At 48.8% G+C, this 21,243-nt stretch overlaps 1 protein-coding gene across 2 annotated transcripts in view; it reads right to left on the reverse strand.

Annotated features, from left to right (window-relative positions):
• HTT (huntingtin) overlaps positions 1-21,243 on the reverse strand; it is a 2,178,328-nt gene that overhangs the window by 410,882 nt on the left and 1,746,203 nt on the right. For both annotated transcript variants that reach the window (XM_086964158.1, XM_086964157.1), the window contains one exon: positions 15,245-15,371. In XM_086964158.1, coding sequence (XP_086820284.1) covers positions 15,245-15,371 — 127 coding nt within the window. The remainder of the gene's footprint in view (positions 1-15,244; positions 15,372-21,243) is intronic.

Genomic DNA, 21,243 nt, shown 5'->3' on the forward strand with positions numbered 1-21,243 from the left:
AGCACGACTCATCCTGGACATCCCCCGTCGCAGCCACATCTCCGGACACCTGAGAGATCTGCACTGGCTCCCGGTCAACAGAAGAATCACCTTCCGTCTCCTCACCCACGCACACAAAGCCCTGCACAACCAAGGACCAGCATACCTCAACAGCCGCCTCAACTTCTACGCTCCCACACGCCATCTTCAATCTACCAGCCACGCCCTCGCCGCCGTCCCCCGGATCCGAAGAGCCACCACAGGAGGAAGATCCTTCTCCTACCTGGCCTCCAAGACTTGGAACTCCCTCCCGACCCACCTCCGCCTGACCCAGGACCACCTCGCCTTCAGGAAGCAGCTCAAGACCTGGCTGTTCGAGCAGTAGCGGACACCCCCCCCCCCCCCTCCCCGAGCGCCTTGAGACCCTCTGGGGGAGTAGTGCGCTATATAAATGCTGTGATTGATTGATTGATTGATTGTGCTTGAGACCAGACCTGAAAGAATGGAGTTTGAGCTGGCCAACTTGGAAGCCTACACTGTGGCCCAGCTAAAGGAGTTCTGCAAGGAGAGGGGACTTCCAACTTAGAGACCACCAGTAAGTTGCAGCTCCAAAAAGTGTAAGGACCTGGGCGGAAGTCCATCAATCACTGGTTGAAGCCACATGAGACAATAATGAGATGTATGGTCCTAGAGAGGATCTTCCGGTGGTGGTACCTGCAGTTGAGGGGGGTCACTTGACCCCTGGAGTAGAGCCCCCTGTCAGGGCAGGGAGTTGTATCTCTTCCACAACCTGTCCCCAGAAAACTGAAGGAAAGGAGGGAGGAGAGAGAGTTCAGGCTGTAGATGACCCAGTTAAGGATGGAAGAAAATAAACTGGCCATGGAGGCAGAGGAAAAGAAACTGGTCTTGGAGGTCAAGAAGGCTAAGCAGAGAAAGTCCCACAGTGATGGTGGCGGCATACCTGCAGTGCCCTCTGTAGAAAAAAAGGTCTATGTCCCTAAAGATCTAGTGCCTGACTTTGAAGTGAGGGATGAAACTGACAAGTGGTTCCAGGCTTATGAGATTGCTTTACAGATGCACATGATGTCTGAGGAGGAATAGGGGCTAGTCTGTTGAAGCATATCTCTAGCGAAGGGGGGATACCCTACTGGCCATAGAGAAGGGGAACGTTCAGGTTCACCACTGCAGAGAAGAGCAGGTCAAAGGAGACACAGACTAAGGTGGGAGGAAAGGGTTGCCATGACCCTTCCGAGAAACAAGGAGAAGGTTCTGGTGGCCAACGGCACAACATTTCCAACCCAGTTGCTTTGATTGTTCCCAGCAAGGACACAAGCAGGAGGATACTGTCTGTCCTTGAAACCACCCACTGGTGGGACCTCTACAGGGGTGGCCAATGTGGCCCTAGGAGCAAGTAGTCCCCAGGGGCAGCTCACAGACCATCCCATGATCTCCCTTAGCTTTAGGATAGACGCAGAGATTGAGAGGGGATAGCTGAGGATGGGAGTCGTCACTTCTACTAGATGAAAGTGAATGGGGTCCCAGTCACTGCTCTGAGTGACACCTGGGCTAGCCAAACCATAGTAGTGGAACGGCAAGTTTCCTCAGAGCAGTACACCAGCCAAGTGTGTAGGGTAACTCTGGCCCCTAGGCAGGACTTCTTCACCCTATGCCCCTGGTACCCCTGGAATGGAGTGGGGAAGTGACCCAAAGAAGGGTCATAGCTAGTCTCCAGATGCCCTTAGACTGTATTCTGGGGAATAAGTTACCCCTGGTACAAGGAGAACAGGGAGCATTGACAGATCCGTTTTCTGGGGGTACCACTCCCAAGCGGAGGGAACAGGAGCCCAGATGGAGAGGCAGGGTAAGGGGGCACTCACCCATATCCTCTGTTCAGTCTCAGGGTACAGACCTTGGTCTGAGTGGCCAATCTCAGGATACCTGAACTGGTGGGAGGTAGAGTGAAAGTAGGATGCTAAATGCCAGGGGCTACTGCCTCCCACTTTGAGAAAACTCTGAGGCCTGGCTCTGAACATAGACGTCAGCCTTGCACCTGCCCCTGGACTCGCTATTTGTGAGCCTAACCTGCTAAGTGGTGCCACACCAGTTCTAAGTGGGCTTAAGGTGCTCTGGCTGCCTCTGTGGATCCAGTGGACTGATGCATTTCCTCTGCTGCGCAGCACAAACCTGAGCAGAAGTGATGTATTGTGCTGCTACGTCGATTGGGCCCCTTGCAAAGACCCGCATTGCAGCTGCAGTGCATTGAAACCACCACTGTGCAGTGTATCCTCGGCACAGGCCCTTGCATTCCTCATCAACAGCAGCCTTGATGACAATGCCGTACTGCACCGCAGCCTCGCAGCTCTTTGGAGCCGACGCAGTGCTCCGAATATCGCATCACAAGCCCCGTTGACGGGATCCTTGACAACTATGCAGGCCCTAGCATCTCAGCCTTGATGCATCTTGGAACCAAAGAATCGCTTCGGCTACGCGGCGGCGCATTTTCGAATTGAATCCTCACAATGCTCCATGAACCAGGATTCTAGTGGGCCTACCTGGATCCCTATAGCCGGCCCGTGCCTGAACTTGTCACTCTGTCCTGGTCTGGGCGATCAAATATCCACAGTTGGCTCTTTGAGCTTTTTGGTGCTATTTTCATTAAAATCCAAACAACTGGATATCCCGGCTCTACTGATTGGATTTTCGTTGTCTTTATCTTGTTTTATTTATTCAAGAATGCTCTATTTGTTCTAACTTGCTGTGGGATAATTTTTGTTTGGTGTTGTTCACTTTATTACTGTTTGAAGTGTTGCACAAATACTTTACACACTGCCTCTAAGTTAAGCCTAACTGCTCTCTGCCAAGCTACCAGAGGGTTGAACACAGGTTGCTTCACCCTGATGAGGATTGTGGTTGCTCCTTGACCAGGGCTCACACTCCAGTCAACCAAAAATCCAATTTCTCACAATTCCTTTAATATTTCCTTAACAGTGCCCTAAAAGGCTGGGAATTTGGCATAGGGGACTCCAAAAGAAAAAAGATCCATTCACCATGAGGTTTCTATCAGATGGGACAGCCAAACTTACATTCTACCTTTGCATCATAGCATTGTACTCATGTATAGCGGACATATTGTTGCCATCTAGATTTCTTGAATCACTACTCATTTAAAAGTAGTTGTAGTGGATTACTCCATAGTTTGCATCCGCCTTTACATAAAATGACTAAACCCAGCATTGACATTTCTTTACAGCCACCTCCCTTGAAGTATTGTCATAGCAAATGAATACAGACTAACAAACTAGTGTTGGTAAAACAGCTAAGATCATTATGGTGAATCTGGATTCTGTTTGGTGGGCTGAGAAAAAGGAAATAATTCTAGTAGCAAAATAATATGTAATTGCCTAATGATCCACGTTAAAACATCTTCAGCCATACTGCACTTGGCATGCCCACTAGAAAAGTAATGTATGAACTGCTTTGTTTGCAACTGTAGTTATGAATAGCAGAGCTTCTACGTTATCTAAAAGAGCTGAAGCTGTGAGCTAAGAATGATGCAAGAATATTTGTGACTTTAGTCAAAATATTATATAGCTGCATAAGAGTCCCCCAGCCAATAATGAAAGCTCCCTGTAATTTGGTGTCACCACTAGCGGCAGATAAAATGGAGGACAATGTCTTGTTACCAGTAACAGATGGTGAAAATCGAAATTAATAGAATGGAATTGCTTGCCCAAATTCAAATGGGTGACCCCCACTTTTCTCGGAGAACATTTTGAAAACATGGGGCAAAACGTTACATTTTAAAAACAATTTTCAATGACATTTTTGAAAAATATATAGAATTTATAATCATTTCTGGAGAGGCATTTATGAAATATTCGAATACTTTGACTTGCATTGTACACCCCAATCGTACCAGGATTGCTGGGTAGCTTTTCCACTGTTTTAAACTCAACTCATCTCCACTAAGTTTGACCCATAAACATTTGTTTTGCGTGCAATTTGAATGTTATAGGTATGGGTTATTTTCATTTCCCATCATGTCCCTTTCAAGTAGATTTTACATGGACGCCACAGGATGGAAAGACAAAAGGGGGGGGGGGACACGTCTCAACAGGTTTTAGATATCAAATGTATCCATTAGGTTTGACAGACTGAATACGTTTAAAAGGTGCAACTTCTTCAGAGGCTGAGAATGCAGAGATACTACTAAACATTTACATTATTGCTTACATATCAATCGAATAATGGAAAAAAGTTTCTAAACCTAACAAAATGCCCCTCACGAGTTAATTAGGATCCACCACGCAGCAAGTGCCTTTGGCGCCAAGAAACAAAAACATAACATCAACAATAAGTGTCTCAGCAAGAATTATCAGTCAAGAATCAGCAGTGAGAAGCAGCAACTTTTGTTACACAAAGAAAAAGTTTGGATTAGTTGATGTGATTTTAAGTCGTGCATTATAGAAATTAATTTGTTAAAGACTATTGTAGAGGACTGTCACTGCATTGCACTATATATAAATATGTAAGTAAATATCACCTTGCAATTTTGTGAACAATACTGTGCCAGCACATACCAGTTCATTTTAGTAAATAATGTGCTCTCTAAAAATCAGCTCTTTATTTACCACCCTAATACTGTCTTCAAATAACACCTTTTTGAGGAATAGTTGGGTTTTCAACGAAAGCTTACCATTTACTGGAATTAAATTCGTTTTATCTCCAAATAACCATTTTTCATTTGAGCAACTAAATTAATTTTGTCCGCAAACATTAGATTGCTGTTTTTTGAAAGTGCATTCATTTTGCCCAGCTGAATGAAATCCTGATCTTATTAAGGACAACATGGGTTTTGTCACAGAAGGTCTATTGTGTTTTAGGGCCACAACCAAGAATGAAGAACAACTTGCAAGATACAGCTAACTTGTCCCCTGATTAGTCAACCAGAACAGCTGTATCTCTCCATCAATGTCACTAGACCTATTTAGTAGTAGTGTATCTGTTCAAGTACTGTTCTATCCACGAAGAAGCAGGAATTCCTTATAATTAGTGGAACCCCTGCCCCACAAGGCATAAGGTGTCAATTTATGACCATCCAGCTGATCAAGGAGATTATAATAAATATTCGGAGAACAATATTGGCGTCAAATCTTATAAGACCTAGAAAAATCCCAGTTAGGGACTTTGTCATTAGACCAAATGCACAAGTTACTTACCTTTGGTAACGATACATCTGTAAGAAACAGTGGTTAGTATTAGATTCCTTACCGTAGAATATCGCCAGGCGTCAGACTGGATCCGGAATCTTTTGCGTAGCAGTACCCCTGCGCGTCGGTAGGCGTCGTCTGCGGCTCCGCGTCCGTCAGCGGCGGCGCCGGGATGACGTCGCCAGAGTACATAGACGCCGCCCTCGTGCGCTGACGTCCGTTCTTATACACAGCTTTTCCACGCCAGAAACGCAGAGCCGTGATAAAAACCAACACTGGTGCCATGAAACTAGGGCCCTGAAAGGGATGACCTTAACCCTAGATATCGGTTCGCAGAACGGGGAGGATTTGTGGGGCGGTAAGGAATCTAATACTAACTACTGTTTCTTACAGATATATCGTTACCGAAGGTAAGTAACTTGTGCATCTGAAAGAAACAGGTTAGTATTAGATTCCTTACCTTAGAATAGATACCACAGCAATACCAAACCAGGTGGTGGATCTGCGAACCAAGTCCTGGAGGACGGAACAGCCAAAGAAGCCATCCCTCCAGACTTGGCTGTCCAGGCAGTAGTGTCTTGCAAACGTGTGCAGCGAGGCCCATGTAGCTGCCTGACCGATGTCCTGCAAGTGGACTCCCGGGCCCAGGGCAGTTGTGGCCGCCGTGGTCCGAGTGGAAGGGGCCCTCAGACCAACAGGAGGCTCCTTCTTAGCCAAGGAGTAGCATGCCTTAATACACAAGACGACCCACCGAGAGATGGTCCGTCTGTGCACCGCCCGCCTCTTCCTAGTGCCCACGTAACCAACAAAGAGTTGGTCATCCACCCGGAACTGGCGTGTGCGATCCAAATAGAAAGAGAACGCACGTTTTGGGTCCAGACGGTGGTGCCGCTCTTCCTCTTTAGAGGCATGCGGAGGCGGAAAGAAGGTGGGCAAGGTGATGGACTGCCCGATGTGGAAGGCCGTGACTACCTTGGGCAGGAAAGAGGGACTTGTCCGCAACACAACCTTGCCCGGATGAACAGAAAGGAATGGAGGCTTGAATGAAAGAGCCTGGAGCTCACTCACTCTCCTGGCAGAGGTGATGACAACCAGGAAAGCAGTCTTAAGGTTAAGAAGACGGACAAGACAGTTATGAAGTGGCTCGAAGGGAGCGCACATCATAAACATAAGTACAAGGTTCAAATCCCACTGAGGCATTAGGAAAGGAACAGGGGGAAACATACGAGTGATGCCCTTCAAGAACCTATTAACAACCTGGGACTTGAACAAGGAAGGCTGATCAGGTAGCCTTAAGAAGGCGGATTGGGCAGAAAGGTAGCCCTTGATAGTGTCCAGAGCAGAGCCCTGCTGGGCAAGAGAAAGAAGGAAGAGGAGAACCTCAGAAAGAGGGGCAGAAAGGGGATCCACAGGCTTTGCTGTGCACCATGCCACAAACTTGTTCCATCTGTAGGCGTATACCGACTTTGTGGAGGGACGCCTGGCTGCCAGAATCACATCACAAACTTCAGGAGGCAAGTCAAATGGCCTCAACTGTCGCTGCTCAATCTCCTAGCATGGAGGTGGAGACTGGACAGATTCGGGTGGAGGACTGTCCCCTGCTGCTGCGACAGAAGGTTCTCCTGAAGAGGCAGATGAATCAGGGGATCGACAGACATGCTGAGTAGCTCGGGATACCAGTATTTTCGTGCCCAGTCCGGAGCCACAAGGATAACTTGGGCCCGGTCGCGCCTGATCTTCTTCAGCACTCTGGGCAGAAGTGGTATAGGCGGAAAGGCGTACAACAGACCGCAGCTCCACTCGTGACGAAAAGCATCTCCGAGCGAGTGCCGCCTTGGAAATTCCAACGCGCAGAACTGATGACATTGCGCGTTCTCTTCTGTGGCGAATAGATCTAACCAAGGCTCTCCCCACTGCTGAAAGAGGCCATGCGCCACGTCCGAGTTCAGACGCCATTCGTGATCCATCATGCACCGACGGCTGAGTTCGTCTGCCCTGGCGTTCAGGGAACCTGCCAGGTGTTGAACCACCAGGGTCACTCCCTCATGTTCCAGCCACTGCCCAAGGCGCAGAGCCTCCTGGCATAGGGTCCACGACCCCACCCCGCCATGTTTGTTGCAGTACCACATGGCGGTTGTGTTGTCCGTGAACACCTACACTACACTCCCCCGGACAGAGGGGAGGAATGCCTTCAGTGCAAGCCGGATTGCCCGCAGCTCCAGAAGGTTGATGTGGAGCCGGGACTCCGCCGGAGACCAGAGGCCTCTGATCTCCGCCTCTGCCATGTGGTCTCCCCAGCCCTGGAGGGATGCGTCCGTCACAACTACGTGCTCCGGTTGGGGTAGGGAGAGGGATCTGTCGCTGACCCAATCGCGGTCCGTGAGCCATCACTGCAACTATCTTGCAGTGCCCTCCGAGATCAAGACATCGTCGGACAAGTTGCCCTGATGCTGGTCCCACTGAAACTTCAAGTCCCACTGCAGAACCCGCATCCGCCCCCTGGCGTGATGCACCAGAAGGATGCAGGAGGCCATCAGCCCCAGAAGCCGCAGCGTCAACCTGACCGAGACTCGGGATAACGGCTGAAAGATCGGAATCAGAGCCTGAATATCCCGAACCCGCTACTCGGAGGAGCTTCTGAGAGGGACACAGGTGCGACTTCGGCACATTGATGGATATTCCAATTTGATAGTGTACGTCGAGGACTCAATGAAAACATAGCGTGGTTTGTCACGAAACGCTTATAAATTGGTTAATCCTATTTATACAGCATTAAGGAATCTGTTCTACTCTACAGGTATGTAAATCTTGAATTTTCTGTGTCTTCCCTGACAAGATGTTACTTTACTCAAAATATATTTCCCTACTGGGAGATACACGCTATTTAAAAAGAATCTAGTCTCTTCCCAATTTTGACTGTTAATTATTCACTTTTTAGGTATGAACAGAATCGGACTCCATTCATTAATGGCGTCCACACACAAATGTATCAGTAGTGTGGTAGTCTGTGGGTTCTGTGTCTTTAATGATATTTTGCTGCTTTTCTTAGAATATATTTCCCCGCTGGGAGATACACGCTACTTAAAAAGAATCTAGTCTCTTCCCGATTTTGATTCTTAATTATTCACTCTTGATGCACGAACAGAATCGGACTCCACTTATAAATGGCGTCCACACACAAATGTATTAGTAGTGTAGCAGTCTGTGGGTTAGTAGTCTAATATTAATATAAATATATGTCAGACTTTGAATTTAGACACATGCCAATTCAAACGTTGCAATATAAAGAACAACGCGCTCTGACCCATGACAACAACTCTTATATTTCACTCCTAATAATATCTTTATTTATGTCAGAAATAACGTAGACGCCTTGTAGGAGTATTAAGGTGATACCGTCTAAAGATGGCGACCGCACTTCGGGATTGAAAGTGCCAAGTTGCTGTTTGCTTTAACCACTTCCGGTTCACAGAACGCCATACACACAAATCGCGCGCACCTTTGACTACTTAATGCATGGGTTTCAGGAACCCTGTTCTGCATTAGTTTGAACGAGCGGCATGAGGCAAGACGACCGAACGGGTTTGGAAGAATAACACAGCAAGGTATGTTTAGCAAGCAATGAACATCACAGGAGGCGAGTGCTGCCTTTGTAAAGAAACTGTATCTCTCTGGGTTTAGCACCGGTAGCCAGTAGTTAAAATAAAATTCTAATGTTAGTGTGAAATAGCAGAGTGAGATTACTGCCGATAACACTAAGTTCGACTTGGAGTTTGCTTTCACTGGGTAGGACACCTGTTTGTGATTTTATCAGGCTGGCACTGGGTCTGGGACATCAAATAAATACTTGACACGGCACATTGGTAAAATGCGGTTACCAGTTGGGGGTTGTTTATAATACATTTATACCTTCATCGCTGACTGGCATGTGACGTTTTTACACATATGTCAGAAAATATGGCTATAATTAGAGACAGAGGATACATAGGAAAGGGATTGGAAATAGGGGATCGTATAACAATGAGCAAGGTAGAACATTATATGATTGAATATCAATACATAGTTTTTCCATTATAGACTGCAGCTACCAAGGAAGAGAGGAATTAAATCGATTTGAAAAAGGCATCACATTAAAAAGGACTGAAAAGTACACCTTACCGTTTTAAATAACAGGTCAGTTTACAAATGTAATTTTGGGTAATTTATATGCAAACAATAGGTATACAGGGCAATATGATTTAGTTTGAATTTACCCTGTCTAGGACGTCTCTTCAAGAAAGTTAGACCACAAATCGCTTGCCTCCCCTCTGCAACTGGAGACAAGGAACCCATGATATAACTCGGGGGTAAGAATGCTTCCCATGTTAGTACTTAGGCCCACCAATTAAACAAAGTTACATATAGATGTTCCATCTCTTATAGTTCCCTTTTCCCTTTTAGGTTTTATCTTCTCACTAAATTGACTTTGAAGATAAACTTATATTTATCTATAAAAGAATCCAGATAGTTCAGGCTACCATCAGAATTTAAGGTGAGATTATAACTGTTAATAACCTCTGTATTTTGTGACATGTCTGTAGTCACCCTAATAGTACCCATGCTTTGCCCCTTAGTGTCCCTGACTGCTAACAACTAAGTCCAAGTACTTATCAGTATCTCAACTCATTAGGAACTTCACAAACCCTGAGAATATAATACCTTTCCTTACTCAGCCACCTTATGTGTAATATGGTGTTTCACAGCCGATGTAAAAATGTAATTGTGGCATTAAATGTTGGTGATTAAATCACTTGTCCTTATTTTTTAGTTTAAGGCATGGGTATATCATATTTTGTTTGTAATTTCAGGTACCCTGCACACACTTACGGAAGAGAGAGTCAATACTCTTTCTTGTCTGGTCCTGAGGAAGGTGGTTTCAATCCACCGAAACGCGCGTAGACCTGGCGTGGACAAGACACAAATGAGATCTGTGTCACTTTAACCTTAGAATCAGCCTTTTGCTAGGATTGGAATAAATGTGGAGAATGTATGAATGTGTCAGTGTGATTGTTGGTTGATGTTTGAATGGCAGGGGTATATTGTTTTTGCTTTATATAAATGATTGAAATTCTAACAACTCTGTGAAGATCATGGTACTGTGTACTACAATTTTAAATTTTACTGAATTGAGAATGATATTTATGAACTTGATGTATATACAAGAAATGATTAAAAAAGTAAAATATATAATAAAAAATATATATATCTTTTGATACACTTTAAAAAAAAGAAAATAAACAAAATATATAAAATGAAATTTTTGTCGTTGCCTTACTTATGCTATTAAGAAGGTGAATAAAATTGCTTGATGATACTAGTTGTGTAAGTAGGAACTGGCCAAGGGGGGATTTTTGTATGCTCATATGGCCATCAGCCCCAGAAGCCGCAGCGTCAACCTGAGCGAGACTCGGGATAACGGCTGAAAGATTGGAATCAGAGCCTGAATATCCCGAACCCGCTACTCGGGAGGATAAACCCGAAACCGCGCCGAGTTCAGAACCGCTCCGATTAAGAAGAGCTTCTGAGAGGGACACAGGTGCGACTTCGGCACATTGATGGAGAACCCCAACAGGTGCAGGAGGACGGCCGTAGTCTGGAGGTGGCTGACGACTGTCTGGGGCGTGCCCGCCTTCAACAACCAGCCTTCGAGGTAGGGGAAGACTGAAACCCCTAATCTGCGCAGATGAGCTGCGACCACCGCCATCACTTTCGTGAACACCCGTGGGGCGCTGGTAAGACCAAAGGGGAGCACGGTAAATTGAAAGTGCTCGTGGCCTACCGTGAACCGCAGGTAACGCCGGTGGGCCGGCAGGACGGGGAGATGAAAATAAGCGTCCTGCAAGTCCAACGCTACCATCCAGTCTCCTGGGTCCAGGGCAGCTAGGACCTGAGCCAGTGTCAGCATCTTGAACTTCTCCTGCCGGAGGAAGCCGTTGACGTTCCGCAGGTCCAAGATAGGGTGTAGGCCCCCTTTGCCCTTCTTGGGTACCAGAAAGTAGTGGAAGTAACAACCACACCCTACTTCTGGCTCAGGAACGCGCTCGATGGCCCCCCTGGCCAAGAGGGCCGTAACTTCCTCTCGTAGAAGTATCAAGTGATCCCCCGACACGCGGTGGGACTGTGGTGGCATGGCTGGAGGGGTCACCTCGAAAGGGGAGGGAATAGCCCCTTCGGATAATTTGCAGCACCCACCTGTCCGATGTGACAGTTCGCCAGTGGAGGTGGTGATGGCGAACCCTGCCCCCCACTGGCGTCACATGGGCCAAAAAGCTCAGACTAGGAGGGTTTTGAGGCGGATGCTGCAGGGGCAGGTGTGGACTGGCCTCGTCGTTGTCCCCGACCGCCGCCATGGCGGTTTCCACTTCCGCCACCGTGCTGGAAGGTAGTCTGCGGTTCGTGGCTGGCAGGACGTGTGAGGTGCCCCTTCCTTGGCCACGAAAGGAGCCAAAAGCAGCCGTTTGCTGGCTCGGGGCGGGGAGGCCCAAGGACTTGGCAGTAGCCCTGGATTCCTTAAAGAGCTCAAGCGCATGGTCTGCTCTGTCGCCAAAGAGGCGACGGCCATCAAACGGCATGTCCACAAGGGTGTTTTGGACATCAGCCGAAAATTTGGCTGACCTCAACCAGGCGTGGCGACGAATCCCCACCGTTGTTGCCATCGCTCTGCCTAGTGAGTCCGTGGTATCCAGCCCACACCGGATGGAGAACCGTGCTGCATCTCAACCCTCCGCAATGGCTTGGGTGAGTTTAGTCTGGACCTCCACCGGACATTGTGGCAGCACGTCCGCGACCGTGTCCCACAGAGAGTGGGTGTAACAGCCCAAGAGGCACGCGGTGTTGACTGACTGCAACCCTAAACTCAGGGAGGAGAATACCTTTTTCCCGTATTTCTCATACCTCTTGGATTCCCGATCGTGGGGAGCCGTCGGGAATGCGGTCTGAGAGTTGGAGGCCTGGATGACCAGTCTCTCAGGGGTGGGGTGGGTGGACAGGCAGCAAGGGTCGCCCGGAGCCGGCCGGTGGCGTCTGGCCACGTTCCTATCTACAGACGGACCTGTAGCAGGCTTGGACCAAGTGCCCAGAAGAACGTCAGACAAGGCCTCATTAAACGGCAGCAGAGGCTCGGCCGACCTTGCCTGCGGTTTAAGGACCTCAGTGAGGAGGTTAGTCCTCACGGCCGCGACGGGGATCTCCAGGCCCAAGGCCTTGGCCGCCCGCGTCAGGACCACACTGTAAGCAGCCCCCTCCTCAGTAGCCACGCTAGAAGGGGATAGAAAGCCAGTGTCCGGCGAGGTGTCCAGACCACTGGCGTCCCCTAGCTCACCTGCCCAGTCCTGATAAGACTGGCACTCCTGTGCCAGAGGGTCAGTCACCCTCACCTGAGACTCAGGATCAAAGGATGGGGCCGGGTCATAGAAGTAGAAATCTCCCATCGGCATCGAGAACAGCGCCGGACCTGAATCGAGGGAGGGATCGGGGACGGCGCCACCTGCGACATCCTGGGGGGCGGCGCTGGCGAGGTCGTAAGGTCGGGACCTTAGTCACCGGCGGTGTCGGGGCCGAAGCACCCGGCGGCATAGGGGCCGAAGCGCCCGACCCGCTGGGGCCCCCAGTCGGGGCCGCTGGGTCCGAAGGCGCCGCGGAGCCCGACGGAGGAGTGAGCGACCTCATGGCTGTGAGGAAGGTCTCAATCTCCTCCGGCGTGGCGTTCTACCCAGGGACCGACGAGTATGAAGCAGGCCGCGACGCCCGCGGCTCCGACGGAGCCGCGTGGGCGGTGTCGCCCGAACCCCGGGCCGCATCATGCGAGCGTCGGGAGGAGTCGGAAGAGCGATGACGTCTCTTCGACTTCTTGTGCTTACCTGAGGACTTCGAGCCTGAAGACCGAGGACGACTCCCGGAGCTATGGTGGCTCCGACCCCGTGACCGGTCCCTCGACCTCCTCGCGGACCGGGACCTCGAACGGCGCGGGCCGACTGCCGGAGCTCGAGTAGCTTGCGTGACCGCCCCGCCTAGCTTTAGACGTAGGGACCCCTTAGTCGGAGCAGGCCTTGTCATCGTGGTCGAGGCCCAGGCAATGAAGACACCGACGATAGGGGTCCGTAACCAACATCAGTCGGTCGCAGTCGGCGCAGGGCTTAAACTCGGGCAATCCTACCGGCACCGTCGGAGCGTTAAGACTTCGAAAAGGATCAAAAATGATCTAAAAAGTTTAGTAAAAAAATTGACTAAGGGGTATTACTTTTTCCGGATCTGCGCTAGCTGGCGCAGAAAAAAGAAGAACTTACGTTAGCGCGCAAGGGCGGTGTCTAAGTATTCCGGCGACGTCATCCCGGCACCAACGACGCACGCGGAGCCGCAGACAACGCCTACCGATGCGCAGGGGTACTGCTACGCAAAAGTTTCTGCATCCAGTCTGACGCCTGAGGTTATTCTAAGGTAAGGAATCTGATACTAACCTGTTTCTTTCAGATTGCTTTTTTGCTTAACTGTCATGTCAACTCTTATTCTCTACCACACACATTGATCTATATACTGTGTCTTGAAGTAGCGAGATTATAAAATTCTATGATTAACTGTAAAAACAACTAGTTAAAACAACTAGTTGTGGCAAGCAAGGGTTATCCCACCCATCAAGGGAGAACAAGTTCAGGTACTAACAAACAACATCACCGCCATGTGGGACTGCGACAAGCTGGATAGAATGGGGTCGTGGATCCTGGGTCAGTAGGCCCTTCACCTCTTTCAACTGGCTGCCATTACAGAAACCACATTTGAGCTCCCAATTGTACTGTAAAGGGTGCCTGGCAAAAGATGGCCGTCATGGTCTCCTGAAAGCCCTCGATCTACTGTGCAGACGACCCTTTATGAGAGAGGTTTACCTGTAGAACCTCCTACTGATTAGGCATAGATCAGGTGATAACAAAGAAGAGAAGTCTTTCAACTGCTGAATGGTGAAGGATGATGCCACCTTATATTTTTGTGATTTTTAGGCTTTAGGCATGCAGAGTGAAATTGGAAATGATCCTGCCCATTTGGCCTGGAATAAGATTTTGGGTAGCTCACGGATGCCATAACCAGATTTTCTTTCTATAGTGGGCATCAGGTCCATTTGTGCACATGAAATCCTGCGATCAGCACAGGCCTTAACTCTTAAAGCTTTAGTGGGGACATCCCATGAAATTTTTTTTTTCTCAAATGAACCATCAACTAAACTGAAAAATGGTTAGGTTTTGAATCCACATCAATTGGTGCAACAGTGCCAATGATGGTATATATGGATTCCACATAGCTCCATTTGTAACTGCAGTGGCTGCTACGAAGTGCCAGTACTGGGCTATAGCAGCTGAAACATGTCCAAATCCTGTAAGGCGTCGGAGGATATTGATGTTAGAATATTGGTCAATGCGAAGTGAGAAAGATATTTTTGGGTTTGGATTAGGGCAAGTATATAAGTAGAAGCTGCTTTGTTATATGGTTTCCCTACTGGATACAATGACACTGAACCATTAACAGTGCATACCACTTAGTTCCAATAACTAATTCCTATTCATGGATTGTTTTGATAATAAACTCTAGGTCAAACTGACACCCACAAACCTTGCTGTTTGTTTCGGTGTGTTTTTCAGCTCGCTGATAAAACTAATACAAATATTTTTTTTCTTCAGAAAATACTGGTCCAGGACACTACAAAAGCTTAACCTGAGCACACAATTCTTTTCTAGAATACTCATGTTCCTAATTTCTTGCTTTCAGTATTTTGAATTGCAATGTGTGGTTAAATAGACAAAGTTGATCATAATTTCCTTGTATTAGAAGAGAGCTTCCTTTGCTGTGTCCAGCCTCAAAGCACTTTAAGAAAATACGTATTTCATATACCATGCTTAAAAATGATCTGGGTTATTGTTGGGAAAATAAACAAAACTTTACGATTCATTTCATGCAAATGGTAACTAATTATTATCATAGCAAAAAATACAAAAGCTGCTAACACCACACTTTTAAAATAGTGCACCTACCCAACATGTTTATCCGATAGATAAATTCTTTGAAGACTTCCTTTTCTTGAAGAAATTCAACAGGGATCTCAGGCAGAGCAGTGCCATAATCTCCACCAGCTTTAGGTGACCAACCGAGTTTCCAGACCTGTAAAGAGACAAAATATAGTTACAAATCTCAAAAGTAACAATGTTAGTCATGTATGATAACGAGTCTGCTTTTACAAATGTTTCCATGTGCTATCAGCACCTTAATAACAAGTTACTTGCCTTCGGTAATGTTGTTTCTAGTGGATAGTCTATCTAACTGCAGAAATCTCACCTCATGAATATTCTCCCAGTGGTCTCACTGGATCCAGCTGAGCGCTGGTATGGGTGGATTAGTGCACAGACGTGGATCTGCTCCAGAAGGGACTACATGGGCCACCTATAAGAGCCACCCAGGTACGCTGTGTTCAGTTGCTTTCTATGGATTGTCTGTGCCCTCAGACGCAGAGCCCATCACCAAATTGGCTTGACCAGTGTGCAGATCTCTAGTATGGGAACTTTTGAGATGGAAAAAGAGGCCATTCCACAGAATGGGTAAGTGGAAGAGTCAGTGAGGATCTGCTTTTAGATAGAGTATCCACCATAAAGAGTGTTAACAAATGTAAGCAACTTGCTCTTCTGATGGATACATCTAACCGCAGATTTCTCATCTTGTCAATACATACAAAAGCTGTCCTTCCCCGGGAGGTAAGTCTCTGGAATGGTTCAGATCAAAATGTTCTGCAGGACCAAATGGATCCCACTTCATTACCTAGCAGCTGTTCAGGACAGACACTTTGCATGCCAGTGCAATGCTAGCAGTCTTGGCCCTGGTTGAATGGGTCCTCAGTCCCTCTGGGGACTTCTTCTTTGTCAGTGCATAGCAAACATTAATGCAGAGCATTATCTACCTGGACAAAGTCGTTTTCTGCAAAGCCTTACATTGCTTTTTACCAGAAAACCACACAAAAATCTGATGATCCACCTGATGGTTCTTAGTGCAATCAATGCAAAATCTCAATGCTCTTTTGGGGTCCAGCCAATACAGTCTCGCCTCCTCTTTTCAAAGGTAATAAGTATAAGAGAAAGTTGTGAGAGAGACGGATTACTCAATGTGAAAGACAAACATAAGTTTGTCCAAAGTTTGGCCCTCAACACCGACCTGAAGAGTTCAGAAGCGATCGCTCCCCACGCTCCCGGCCACCTGGTATCGTAGTGCTACTGCTCATTGCCGCCAATACTTAATTGTGCTCTGCTCGCATTGTGTGGAATTTTAGCTGTGCCTAATTAACAGCGTAGCGCTATATCGCATAGTCCACATTGCCTGTATTTAGCGCTATACCGCATATTTTGCATTGCTAGTAAATTAATATGGTGCCAAGTTCGTATTGCTGAATACATTATTTGGAGCCGATTGTGCCGGTGCCACTGCCCACATCACAGCAATATTCCTAATTTGTGCCCCAATCTCGCCCTGTTTCGCTTTTTGTTTGTTTGTGCTGCCATTTTGTTGTTGTGCCTCCCAGCCCATCTCTCCACCCTGCTCCCGCCTCCCAGCTGACCCTCCCTCGCCCCTCCCCCCTCCACTATCCACTCATGACAGATGCATTTGGGCGCAGCGTTCACGCGCAGCGGTCGCGCCTCAGGCGCGCCGAAGGTGCGCCAAAGGTAAGCCCGTCTACGCCCGTCCGCGCCTGGACCGCGCCCAGCGCCATACCCCCTGGCCCCCGCGCATCCCTCTCCGACCGCATAACGTACAGCGCCGCTACCCTCTCTGCACTTAACCCCAGCCGCCTCCCCAACTGCTACCAAGCCGCCCCTGGACACACCCATGGACCCTTCACCTGCCACTCCTGCAAATTCGACTGCATCAGGACCCACAACAAATCCACAAACTCCAACCAGAGCTCCGACACTAACCACCTGAAATGCATCCTGCTCAACACCCGCTCGGTCCACAGACACGCCATTGACCTTTGGAACCTACTCGACACTACATCACCGGGGGTCGCCTTTCGTACAGAAACCTGGATGAACGCCTCATCAGCTCCCGACATCGCCATAGCCATCCCGGACGGCTACAAGATCATCCGAAAGGACCGCACCAACCAAACAGGAGGAGGCATCGCCATCGTCCATAAGAACACCATCCGCATCACGACCAGTTCAGACGATAACCTCACCACCGCCAAACACCTTCACTTCCAGATCCACACCAACCCCAAGACCACACTCAGAGGCACCCTCCTCTACAGGCCACCAGGACCCCGCACACAATTCAGCGAAGACATCACTGACTTCATCAGCCCACACGCCCTCTCCTCCGAGGACTACATTCTACTGGGAGACCTCAACTTCCACCGGGAAAAGAAAAACGACAGCAACACCACCACCCTTCTGGACAACCTGGCCAACCTCGGACTCGAACAACTTGTTGATACCCCCACCCACTATGCCGGGCACACGCTCGACCCAATATTCACCTCCAGCAAGCACATCTCCTTCAACCACACCACAGCTCTCCATTGGACGGACCACAGCTGCGTTCACTTCAACTACAAAAAGACCACGACCCACAACCATCCACAACCAATTCCCAGAAGAAACTGGAACAAAATTACCATCGACCAGCTCTTCACATCGCTTCACCAACACCCTCCTGCCAAATCATCGGACCCAAACCAAGCAGCCACCAACCTCACACAATGGATCACCCACAGCGCCGACGAACTAGCACCCTTGAAAAACCATCAAATCAAGCAAGGTAGCAAAAATGCCTCCTGGTTCAACGATGACCTTAAGAAATCCAAGAAGTTCTGTCGCACCCTCGAGAAAGCCTGGAGAAAAAACCCAACCACTGACAACCTGGCCACCTTCAAGAACGCCACCTGCAAACACCACCAACTAATCCGATCCACCAAGAAGTCAACATTCAAGGATCGACTTGACAACAACGCCCACAACAGCAAGGAACTATTCAACATCGTCAAAGAATTTACCAACCCTACCGCCGGCACCAACGACATCACTCCCTCCAAAGACCTCTGCGACTTCTTAGCCTCATTCTTCCACAACAAAATCGTCGACATACATAACAGCTTTGAAAACCAGTCCGGAGACCAGTCCACTCTACCCACCTCCGAACCAAAACCCCCCTCTAACAACCTTTGCGCCTGGAACCCAATCACCACTGAAGACACCATCCGCCTGATGAACTCCATCCACTCAGGATCGCCAACCGACCCATGTCCCCACCACATTTTCAACAAAGCAGACTCCATTATCGCACCCCATCTTCGAGACATCATCAACTGCTCCCTCAACTCCGCTACCTTCCCGGAAAGCTGGAAACATGCCGAACTCAGCGCCCTCCTGAAGAAACCCACAGCAGACCCCACTGAACTTAAGAACTACCGCCCCATCTCGCTCCTCCCATTCCCTGCAAAAGTCATTGAGAAAGCCGTCAACAGTCAGCTCGCCACCTTCCTCGAATCCAACAAATCCCTCGACCCCTCGCAGTCCGGCTTCCGAGCCAAACACAGCACCGAAACCGCTCTCATCGCACCAACTGACGACATTCGAACACTACTGGACAACGGAGAAACAGTCGCCCTCATCCTACTTGACCTCTCCGCAGCCTTCGACACAGTCTGTCATAGCACCCTCATACAACGCCTCAGCAACATCGGAATACAAGGAAAAGCATTGGACTGGATCATCTCATTCCTCGCCGGAAGAACCCAGAGAGTCCGCCTCCCCCCTTTTAGATCAGAGGCCTCCGAAGTCATCTGCGGCGTACCACAAGGATCTTCACTCAGTCCCACCCTCTTCAACGTATACATGAGTCCCCTCGCATCCATCGCGCGCCAACACAACCTCAACATCATCTCATACGCAGACGACACCCAGCTGATGCTCTCCCTCACCAAAGACCCAAACACCGCCAAAACCAACTTACACAAAGGAATGGAAGAAGTAGCCGAGTGGATGAAGAACAGCCGTTTAAAACTGAACTCGGACAAAACGGAAGTCCTCATCTTAGGTTCATCCCCCTCTGCTTGGGACGACTCATGGTGGCCACCGGCCCTGGGAACCGCACCCATACCTACGGACCACGCACGTAACCTGGGCTTCATCCTAGACTCCTCCCTCTCGATGACAAGTCAACGCCGTCTCATCATCATGCTTCAACATCCTACGCGTGCTCAAAAAAATCTTCAGTTGGATCCCCACCGAAACAAGAAAAACGGTCACCCACGCACTGGTCACAAGCCGACTGGATTACGGAAACACCCTTTACGCCAGAAACAAACAGCCAAACTACAGAAAAAACTCCAACGCATCCAAAACGCCTCAGCCAGACTCATACTAGACATCCCCCGCCAAGCTCACATTACCGGTCACCTGAAAGACCTCCACTGGCTCCCCGTCAACAAGAGAATAACATTCCGTCTCCTCACCCACGCATACAAAGCCCTCTACGACCTAGGACTCGAATGCCTCAACACGTGCCTGTCCTTTTACACCCCCACCCGCCAACTACGATCGTCCAATCAAGCCCTCGCCGCAATCCCGCGCATCCATAGATCCACCATGGGAGGAAGATCCTTCTCCTACTTAGCGGCCAAAACCTGGAATTCTCTCCCCACCCACCTCCCCCTTACACAGAACCACCTCTCCTTCAGAAAGCAACTAAAAACTTGGATATTCGATAAGTAAAGTACCCCCCTCCTCAAGCGCCTTGAGACCCTCTGGATGAGTAGTGTGCTATACAATTTTTGAACTTGAACTTTGTCTGGGAAGAAGATGGTGCAGGGCGGTTGCACTGAGAGAGCTTGTTAGTTCACTAACGCAGTGAGTGCATATTACCACAACGGGAGCACAGTCTTCAAAGCATAGAGACGTAGAGGAGAGTTGTGCAGAGACTTGAAATATGTGCACATGAGGAAAGTGAGGATCAAATTAAGATCGCACTGTGGCATCACAAATGGTGTGAGACAGGAGATACGGCATTGTTCTAGGCGTAGGATCGCGCGATATTATGGAGAGGGTGGGCGGCCTAGCCGATCTCTCACCCAGAAGTTGTGCGAACCCCGTAGCCAGGAGTCCATAAATTAACTGGTCGATCACGCAGAAGAATCCCACCACTCGACAGAAGAGCTTTGTGATATTGTGCTAAAATGTTATAAAGATCTTTATGCCACTAGAGACTCCCCTTCCAACGCAGAGATGCATGATTACCTAGACGATGTGGCATTGGGCTGGTTGTCCCAGACGCACCGCGAATACTTGGTGTAACCGTTTGGCTCTACATACATGTAAAGCTGCAGAACCAGATGGTCTGCCAAGTGAATTCTACAAGGCATTTGCCACAGTGCTAGCCTAACGGTTGCTGGAGGTCTGCGCGGAGGCCTACAATAGCGGGATCTTACCACCGTCGCTTCGGGAGGCCTTACTGGTCACCCTTCTGAAGCCTGACAAGCCCCCTAATCAGTGCGGGTCGTACAGGCCACTCTCTGTCATCAATTTTGATACTAAAATATTGGCTAAAATGATTGCCACTCGAATACAGCCACTGGTGCCATTACTGATCTTACCAGATCAGTCTGGTTCCGTGATGGAGAGATCCAGCACGCACAACCTCCGCACGCTTTTCTATACATTGCATTACTTTTCCTCTGATTTTCAAGCCGTTGCAGTACTTCTAGACACAGCAAAGGCGTTCGACTCTGTCCATTGGTCCTACATGTTTACTGTTCTCAGCAGAATGGGTTTCCCCCCCCCTTTTTTGTGCAGTGGATCCGGGTTCTTTATAACGGTCGATCGCCAGGGTGCGTGTCAATGGTAGGGTCTCTTCCTTATTTCCTATAGAGAGAGGTACGCGGCAAGGGTGCCCCCTATCGCCTATACTCTTCTCTTTGGTGATTGAACCCCTGGCGTGCAAACTTCGTCAAAAACATTCAGCGCGGCCCTGCGGTTCCGACAACGTTCGC

This window comes from Lissotriton vulgaris, chromosome 3_2 (genome assembly GCF_964263255.1).
Source record: "Lissotriton vulgaris chromosome 3_2, aLisVul1.2, whole genome shotgun sequence".
NCBI classification, from domain to species: domain Eukaryota; kingdom Metazoa; phylum Chordata; class Amphibia; order Caudata; family Salamandridae; genus Lissotriton; species Lissotriton vulgaris.